This window comes from Phyllostomus hastatus, unplaced genomic scaffold (assembly GCF_019186645.2).
Source record: "Phyllostomus hastatus isolate PE091 unplaced genomic scaffold, TTU_PhHast_1.1 phas_scaffold_345, whole genome shotgun sequence".
Lineage (NCBI taxonomy): Eukaryota > Metazoa > Chordata > Mammalia > Chiroptera > Phyllostomidae > Phyllostomus > Phyllostomus hastatus.
In genome coordinates this window covers 7,760,266-7,770,205 of record NW_025334024.1, presented here as the reverse complement: position 1 = coordinate 7,770,205, position 9,940 = coordinate 7,760,266, and the positions used below count along the sequence as shown (strand labels likewise).

The following is a 9,940-nucleotide window of genomic DNA, read 5'->3' as shown; positions in this document are numbered from 1 at the left end:
CAAGTGTCAATGAGTCTACTACCAAGTATCCAAAGGAAGTCAAACCCAGCGTCAGAGATACCCTCCCCTGTGTATGCCCCGGAGCAGGTATCCCACTTGGGGTATTGCTTCCTTTGTTGTATTTTGTCTGTCTCCCGAGCTAGACGATACCCTGGGCCCTGCAAAGAGCCTGGCACGTGGTAGGTGGTCTTGAGTAAGTGGCTGTTACATTAATGCGTACCTAAAGGAATGAATGAACGGATGGATGGATGAACGAATGACCCGGAGCCTGGCCTTTGCCCCGCACCGATCCTTGGCCTCCTTGCCCCGCGGGCATAGGTGAAACTCAGGTGAGCACAGGGGACCAAAAACAACAAACCCCGCCTACGGCGGCCGGGAGGACCAAGCCAGTTCTGGGCGGAAAAGCGCTCTTCGGCAGCTGCCCGACCCTTGCGCACGCAGGCGCGGGGCACCAACGCTTCCGGGAGGTCACTTCCTCCCCCGTCTCTTAGCAACGGCTGGAAGCGTTGTTGACATCCCAGGCTGCAGTAGCGCGGGACTGAACCCAGAGTTTCGTGGCCAGCGCGATGGTAAATCTGGGGTCTCCGTCCACTACCCACCGCTCCAAGGGCGCCGACCCACGTGGGCTTTCTCTACCCTCCTCTCGAAGTCGATCCAGGCCGGGCCAGGGCCACGGCGAAGGCTGGAGGCTCCATAAGCTTCTTGGAAGGGTGACTGGAAGACCCTAGAGACGAGAGGAGGACCCTGAAGGCGGGGAAGAAGATGTCTAGATGAGGAACCTATCTTGGGGCATAGATATCTATGGGGGTGATTTCTGGAGGTGGTACTTGGTGAGAGGAGATATCAAGACAGAGAAGACAGATATTGAGGAGATGAAAGATCCTGTGAGGGATGAGAGAGCTCTATCTAGAACGAGGAAAGTGTGAAAAGGGGAGGAGCGAGACAGAAAGAAAAATCACCCTGAAAGGGAAGAAAGAGATAGGACAGGGAGCGCAAGGCAATGGAGAAAGGGGAGAAAGAGAAGATATTGCGAGAAAAGAAAACCAAATAAAGAGAAAGAAGAAAAGAGGAAAGGGGGGAGAGAGAACAGGAGTAAAGGAAGGGAAATGGAGACGGGGAAAGTGTGAAGAAGACTAAGGTGAAAGCGAGGAATTTTAAGAGGAATGAAAAGGGGATGGGGATCAAGAGATTGTAGCAGGAGGGTTCAGAAATCACAAGAGGAGAAAACAACTGGGAAAAGAGAAGGAAAGGCTGGGAAGAGCAGAGGGAGGAGTTTGGGAGAGATGTAAAAGAGAAAAGGGTAAAGGAGGACAGTGATTGTAAGGAGCTGTGGACGTTGTCTTGGAGATGGGGAAAAAGTGATAAAGTAGCACCACCCCCCACAGCATTAAGTGCAGTGTTTCCCAAAGTGAGATGCAAATATGAGTTGCTACTTGAGATGGCTCAGAAATACCAAATAAGAGAGTAAATCACATTTGAGAAAGCTGTTCCTCTTTCATTTTCTTTTCAACCTTTCGACCATATCCAGGTGAAAGTTTCTGGCAATATTAGGTCGTTACACCACTAGCATTTCAAAATTTCAGTTTTTCACTAAAGAACAGACCTCAGGCTCAGAGATTTATTTAGCGTATAATGTAATATATTCCCCCCTTTTTTCTTGGTTCTTTGTTTATGACTAATAATATCAGATTTCCATTTCTGGTAGTGGTGTATAGTTTGCTTTGAAAGTGCAGTCATTTAAGCTTTTAGAAGTGAGATGATTTAAAGAACATGCTAGCTGAATAATATAGGTGATTTTCCTAATGCCAAAAATTGTGAATCTAGCACATAAATGCCTAGAATTCAGAAAACACCTGTATAGTCATAACAAGGGAAGAAGTAAGTTTTCTCGTCCACATTACATGCAAAAGAAAACTGTCTTGCCTAAGTAACATAATGTTCATCTGTATGATGTTGAGAAGGAAAAAAAATATCACAAACCCTTTTAAGACAGTGAAGAATAATGTTTGAATTCAGAATACCCAGTGATCACTCAGTTATGAACAATATGCAGGTTTGGAACAAACTTCTTGAGTTTAGCATTTGTACGAGGAAAGAAAACCACTACAATATAGTTTATTCATAAAATTCGTTAAGAAAGCTGCTTTTAAAACCCAATAATGGGGTTCTAACATATTCATGGTTGAACATTCAGTTTGCACTGAGAACAAGGCCATATTAACCAAAAGATCCTTGGAATCTCAGAATATGTTTTTAATATGTTTTAGAATATCCTGAATGTAATCACCTAAACTCCCAAGCAGGTAACATTTTGAACTGAAAATAAGATTTCTCATTAACAGATACTTTTTGACAGAAAGTGGCAATGATATAGCTCTATAAATATTAAAATACTATAATGTAGAAGGGGAATTTTTCATACAAAAAGAGAAAGATCAATGAGTGGAAGATAGTCAGGAGAGGAATTCTGTCCAATGTAAAGAATACTTTGCCAGTAAATAGAGACAGATGAAAATGGAGTGAGCTCTCGTGAGGCAATAAGCTTTCTAATTGTAGAAGAGTTTAAGCCAGGAGGTCTGTCACGGCTGTCAGTCAGGGGTCCTGCTGTGTTGGCTTGGATACGGGACTTGACGATTTCAAAGCTCTCTTCCAAAAGTCTGAGATTATAGCATCCAGTACCTTAGATTAAAGGGAAAGGGGAGTAGGGATCTTCCCAAATATTATTCTCTTTAGGATGGAGGTAACCGCAAAAACCCCTCAGGTTCATTGTCATTCTGGTCTCTAATAGGCAGAGGTGGAGGAAACCCTAAAGAGGATACAGAACCATAAAGGGGTCATCGGAACGATGGTTGTAAATGCAGAAGGTAAGTACATCGCAGGCTGCCTTCTTGACCTCTGCGGAGGCCCCGAGCTGCCCTTTGTTGTTGTGCCACACCCCACAACCAGCCTCTTAGAGCTTGTAATCAAAAGCAGAGTTCGTATATTTCAGCTACAACTTTTACTTGTCAAACATCTATTGGGTATTACATGTCCAGCACTCTGCTAAGAACTAGGGATATAAATATAAATAAGCTGTGTCTTAAAATGTCTACATATTGCTAAGAAACACTATACATTGTCTCATTTTGAAAGCTTTGATAACTATTTTCTATCCTTTCAGGAATAACAATAAGACTTTTATATTGAAGATAGAATATTATTGCTGGCAGTATGTTTTTGTTTTAACATTATTCCGCGTTTCATTCTTCATTTTAAATGAAATTGTTCCTTTGCCATATTTAATGAAATCTTTGAAAATTAATTGTAATTTATATGATAGTCTTTGTGGTTATAGTATAGAAAGGACTGATGTATTTCCACCTATGAAATCCGTAGACTTGTTCCAGAAACTTGCTCCCACTCCACAGTCCCTGTTAATCCACAGAGCATTTCTCTGGCACATTGCTTGCCACATGCTCAGCTATGGTGGCAATCTCTTAAGGGCTCTTGCTCAGTTGCCCCTTGTGGCACTTCTTGCCCTTACTAATTTGGGCATTTGTAAGGGCAAGAGGTGCCGCAAATCCCAGAGTATTAGTCGAAACAAGAGCAGTTACTTCATATAATTCATGTGGAACAATGGGGTTGGCACATTGCCCACTCAGTGCTTGGCAGCAAAATCTCGCAGCTAATCATTATTTTGGAGCAAATCCATCAATGTTTAGTGATGGCTTTAAAACTTAAACAATTTAAAGTCTGTTTAAACTCTGACCTTCAATCCTTTATTATTAAAAGTGGAAAATAACCTCCTTTGTTGATGGTTGTGATAAGTGAAATAATAATTGTCAGGTGCTTGGCACAATACCCAACACTTAATAGAATTATAAATACATAATTCTGAGAACGTGGGCATTTTTCATTGATATGTACAATTAAAACATCTGATGTGTTTTACAAAATGAAATTAAACATTTCAGCATCAAATGAATATAATAAGTGCACCCAGCTCGGGTGGTCAGGAGGGAGTGGACTTAAGATGAGCCCTGTAGGTAAGTCAAGATCTGTGTCTACTATTTCCAGGAAGCAGTCCAGCCCTAGTGCACAGTTCTGGCAGAACTGATTTTAGGTCCATGCATTTACTGCATACCCTCTGCCACACCCCCTAAGATGGGTTGTCTCTGTCACTTCACAGAAGTGCTATATTCTTTTCCTTTGGCTGCCATACGTAGTTATTATCTCTCAGCTCTGGAGGCTAGAAGTTGAAATCAAGGTGTGAGCAGGGCTAAGCTCTCTTCGAAGGCTCTACGAGACAGCCTTCCTTGCTGTCTTCCAGCTCCGGGTGGTTTCCAGCAATCCCTGGCATTCCTTGGCTCATAGATGCATCCCTCCAAGCTCGGCCCCCATTGTCAACTCCAAGTCTCTACTTTCTCTTCTTAATGACATCGGTCATGGGAGTAGGTCCACCCTAATCCAGTGTGACCTGATCTTAACTAGTTATATCTACAAAGACCCTATTTCCAAATAAGGTCACAGTCTGAGATTTAGAGTAGACCTGAATGGGGGGCGGCCACTGTTCAGCCCAGTACAGGTGCATTCACCTGTGACATCCAGGATGACTCATCTAATGTATTATTTTGGAAGATCTTAAAGTACATAATCCTAGCAATATGCACAAAATGTCTGAAAAAAATCTACACTCTAATCTGTAATGTCAATCCTAGGAATTTACCCTAAGAAGTAGAGAAGGAAACATGTGGGTATGAGTGATACTTGCAGAGGCATCATGTAGAGCAGCAATAAATAACCAGACAAATAAGTCAATAAATCTGTCCCAACAGTAGGGGAAATTTTAAATTAATTATGCAATATTTACTTGATGAACTATTGATCTATTTAAAGTGTTGAAGAATATGCAGAGTCATGGAAAACTACTCACAATATTAGATGAAAAAAATCAAGGAACATAGCAGTATCCAGCATTTTCTAATAAAAAAAGATAGCCATGCACACATGTACACTTTAAATAAATATGGAAGAAAGGGCAGAGATATGTTGTGGTAATTATCTCTGAGGGGTGGGATTAAAAGTGATTTTTACGTTCTTTTCCTGGGGATTCTTAGCACTGTTCTCATCCAAAAGCAACAAAATAGTATTTTTAAGACCTATTAACTTCTAATTAACCTCTGTAGGAATTGGGTTGTATTAGGATTCAGTGCACTTTTCTGAAATCCAAATTAATCTTTCTCCCAAAAATATAAATGAGGAGCTTATTTTTATGGTCAGATTATTAATAACCAGAGTGTATGACAAGGATGTTTATTAATAGCATGTGGTATAAGTTGTGTGACCAGAATGTAATAAAATACTCCATTTCAACAGCCTGTTCAACTTTAGATGAAAGTGCCACTTATAGTAGTGTGGCTTTGTAGCTTTCAGAAGTCCCAGGAAATTTGATACTGAAAATATTTAACTGAGATGGTGTCTATATGTTCTTGTTCTCTGCTCGTAGTGTTATTCCACTGATTCCAGGCAAATCATTTTAGCATATTTTCAAGTTTTAAATGTGATTGTATATGAGCCTTCTACCATGTTCATACACTGAGACCTCCTCATATACCATGTTAAGTAGGGATTTTTGGTTCCACTGTTACTGAAACATAGACTTTTTATTCATGACAATTAAGTAGACTTATCAATTTAGCCCAATGTTGAATGGTATACACTTTTATTAGAGAAGATTTTTGTTAACATTGGTTTCCCACTTAGGAAACCTTTCACTGTTTACAACATTACAGCACTGAACGTTGATGTAGATGCTGATGAATATATTGCGTGCGTGTCTGTTTCCCAGGCAGTCACATCTGTCGTATATTCTTAGGTATACAAGCCTGATTTCTGTAGGCTCTTAATTGTAAATACTCTTGACATTACCAACAATCTATTCTTTGAATTTCATTAGGTTTTATCAGCCATCTAGCTAACTCCCTTTATTTTTGAAATACAATCTATCGACCAAAGTACAAATGTTCAGTGGAAAAGTACCAGCTCACTGGGATAATAGTCATTTTAAAGTAGTGCCATAAATTCAGCAACATCAGATTCATACTCTCTGTTCCAGACATTTCATTTCAGGGATTTATACTACACATATATGCAAACGTGAAATGGCATGTCCAAAGACATACTCTGTAGCCTTGCATATAAAAGCCAAAGATTGGGGACAGCCTCCGTGCTCGTCAGGAGAATATATTAGTCATGTGTATTACAGAGCACCCATTTGACAGTCATGTTACGTGATCTTTGTGAATGACCTAGCCTTACGTGTATTGAATGGAACCATTTCCAAAGTGCATTAAATGAAAATAATTTAGGTGCAGAATAGAGAATGATACAACTAAAGACTTCAAACACAGACATCCTTGAATAGACTTACAATGCTTCTGGAAGGATACCAAAGACACGGGGAGCAGTGGTTACCCCTCAGAAGAGGAAGTGGGTGAATTTTACACCATGTGCTAAGATTACTTGTTAATAAATTATTTTGTAATTACCTTGCATGGTACCCAGCAAGAGCTCCACAAATATTTGTTGATTTGTTCAAGTGTCTATAGGGGGTATAAAAAGCTCCAAGACTTTCCATGGTGTGCACTTACTGTGCAGAAAGGCTGGCTGATTTATTTATTGACGTGGATCATGGATAGACAACTAAATAGGCCTGAGCATCTGATTCATAATCTTGTCATCTACATTTTAAATAATTTATTCAGGTTGTATTTCTTGTTTTGACACTGAGCAATGCAGACTTTGTATGTAGTCACTATTCAGGATGCAAAATAGAACTATTCGTCAAAAAGTGCTCTTACAAGGTTGAGTGCTTGCTACGTTTCACCCTCCTGCTGCTTGTTAAAGACACATGCCTTTTGATGTTTCATCAGGTGTGAAAGACAAAACCGACTTCTGGGGGAACGCAGCCAAGAAATAATAATGTGAAAATTAACAAGTTTATATAAACTGTATTTATTGAGTAGGTTTTCCTGTAAATGTTGTCCTTGTATTGTTTGGCGGGACCTATTCTAGAGACAATAATTTTCGTAAAAGAGAAAGCAACTAATCTGTTTCCAAGTCAGAATTGAGGCTCTCAAAGAGTTTCATGAAAAATGGTAACAGCCCAAGTTTGTAACGCTAGTCCACTTTTAAAGTGCTCATCTCGCTTAACAGTTTCTGCCATTACCTTCGCTGAGGGAGAGCCAAGAGCCACGTTAGCCTCTTTTATTGATTGGCTGCAATTCAGGTACCTGAAGAATCTGACAGCGATCCCCAGTTCACCTTCATGTGCCACCCTAAATTAAAGACACATTTGCAAATCAAATCCCTGGAACTCTCTGGCTATGTGGAAATTCTTAAAATAATGTGAAGGCTGTTTCTGATTAGATGCAATATATGCAAAATACCTAGCATGCACCTGTTAATAAGCGCTGAGCGCTGAGTGACCCGAATTAAGCTGGATTGATTTGAACTGAATTGAATTATACTTGCCTATTTGCCTGTCTAGATTCTTCCAGTTCAATTAATAGGCTCTGTTTTAAATGTGTATCATGGAGCAATAGAGCACACAAGTAGCCACATTTAATAACGCTTAAACCAAGAATGAGTGCAAACCAGGAGATGCCTATCAAGACCACAGTGTTTTTGTTGCTGTGTTTTCTAACATAAAATTTAAGGTTTGCTGACTACTGCATGTTACAAAGAAATTTTGAAAATCCCTTTTGATATGCTGTCTAGCATGTGTGCAGTTATATTGCTGCCTAATTCTCACCTCGGGGGAGAAAGTGAGCACAGACCAAGCATTGCAAAGCAGACTCACTGTAGACAGGACACTCGAGGAAATGCATTCGTGTGTAGTAACATGTTCAGCTAGTACTGTGACAATCAGTCAACAACTCCCAAAAGATTGGCGTAGAAGAATGTTTGTCACACCATTAGTGACAAAAACAAAAACACGATACCTAACAATCCACCAATTAGGATTGATTACAGTAGATCCATAAAGTTGTAAGTATACAGCCATTTGAAATAATATTGATGGCACTGTCACCAACAAGGGCTTGTATGCTGTCACTTAAATGTAAAAAGCAAGCATCAAATTTGTAATTATACTTTGACCCAAGTATTTTAAAAAATCCATGTAGAGACAAGACGATTGGAAAATAAACTACAATTGTCACTAGTGGGTAATACCAGCCTCCACTCTTTCTTTCTCCTCACAATTGTAAGTATTTTCCATATTTCTACAATGCACATATTACTTTTATAATCAGAAAAGGAAAGTTTAACCCCACATTAAACCGCGCGGCAGGCATCCCGATCCGAACCACCTTGGACAACTCGACAACCGTGCAGTACGCAGGCCTGCTCCACCAGCTGACCATGAAAGCCAAGAGCACCGTACGCGACATCGACCCCCAAAACGACCTCACCTTCCTGAGGATCCGGTCGAAGAAGCATGAAATCATGGTCGCCCCAGGTAATTGGCATTTCACTTCATGCGCAAAGCATCTTCCCACTTTATCATACAGAAGCTTTGTTTCAAAGAACAAGAAGTATAGGTTTAACTTTATTTTTATTGTTGACACTATTACAGATAGATTTTAATATGTGATATGGCACATAATGTTCTTCACTGTCTCCTTTGAAGACAATGTTTGAGGCTGAAAATTGCAACTTCAAAATGTTGTGATATTACTGAATTTGACCTTTGAAGAAGCTGAATTTTTCCCACTTGCATTTATTATCAGTAATCAAAAACTTAGGAGATGTAGGTCTCATGTTGGGTGAACTTAGCACCCAGATTTTCTGAAGAGTGGGAGAAATGTCTCCTGTCCAGGGGACAAGCCCGGGAGTGGCTCAGGGGCCTGTGGAGTCTGCTGTCCCCTGTGGGAGCTCACGGCCACCTGCCTGCTGAGAGAGCGCAGCCCCCCAAGCACTTCTTCCCGTGAAGGACTTGCTTTTGCGGTTGGTAGACGTCAGTGTAAAACAGGACTCATGCTTCTAAATCTAGTCTAGAATAAACTCTGTAGTCGTCCATCTGCAAAATGAGAATTACCCATAAACTAAATACAGCTTTCTCTACACCTGTGTTCTCACCGTGGCTGCACATTGAGATCACCTGGAGAGCGTTACAGAAATAATGATTGGCACCTGGACTCCACCCCACCCCAATGAAATTAGAGTCTCTGGGGCTGGGCCCCAGCTAATGGTGCATTGTAAGAGCTTGGCAGATGATTCTGACGTGGAACCAGGGTGGAAAACTATTGGTCTACACGAGGTCCAAGTGATGTTTCGAAGAGAAAAGGAGATTAGCTGAAGTATTCATTTGTTATATTTAATTTTTAGAGCAGACTAATTTTTCCCACGTCTTTCCGCAGATAAGGAATATCTCCTGATTGTCATTCAGAATCCATGTGAATAGCTCCGCTGCAACCGAGTCCACCCTGCGACGCTGGGTTGAAAACACTGTACTCCTTAATGGTGACTACGATTCTATTCCCATATAACTTTGATCCTTTGGACATTCTTTTCTATTTTTTGCATGTAAAGCATTGTACACTTCTTGTCTGTCCCCCATGAGTGTATTGTAAAGTTCTGATTTAGCTATATAATACATAAATTCTGGTGCGTATGCCTCTTTTCTTACAATACACAAAGTGAAGGAGTCTAATGTGCAGACAGCCTTCCCTAGCGGTAGCTCTTCCATGGAAGTTAACTGTCACTGACAGTCCGTGTGGAGGTAGGACTGCACCCGACTGTGAACATGCCAAGGAGACTCAGGGGGGCACTGCGGGAGCTAGCAGGGAAGTCCCAGCCCTCCAGGAGTGTCAGGTGCTTTCCCAGGTTCGGTACAGAGGGAGAGAGATCAGAGGGCTGTTAGCCGGGTCAGCCCCGCAGCTGAGCACCGCCTCCTCCT

The 9,940-nt window shown here is 41.0% G+C and overlaps 1 protein-coding gene across 1 annotated transcript; it reads left to right on the top strand.

Moving 5' to 3' along the window:
• The first annotated feature begins 485 nt into the window (after positions 1–485).
• On the top strand, positions 486–9,651 carry DYNLRB2 (dynein light chain roadblock-type 2). The gene is made up of 4 exons (XM_045819005.1): positions 486–569; positions 2,789–2,864; positions 8,333–8,500; positions 9,402–9,651. Exons 1-4 carry the CDS (start codon positions 567–569, stop codon positions 9,443–9,445), a joined length of 291 nt encoding a protein of 96 aa, XP_045674961.1. The 5' UTR covers positions 486–566; the 3' UTR covers positions 9,446–9,651.
• The last annotated feature ends 289 nt before the right edge of the window (positions 9,652–9,940 follow it).

What these genes read in the sequence shown, in the direction of transcription:
- DYNLRB2 (XM_045819005.1), top strand. An exon ending in GATGGTTGTAAATGCAGAAG is followed by an intron (nt 2,865 to 8,332) that starts GTAAGTACATCG and finishes ACCGCGCGGCAG; the next exon opens with GCATCCCGATCCGAACCACC. An exon ending in TGAAATCATGGTCGCCCCAG is followed by an intron (nt 8,501 to 9,401) that starts GTAATTGGCATT and finishes GTCTTTCCGCAG; the next exon opens with ATAAGGAATATCTCCTGATT.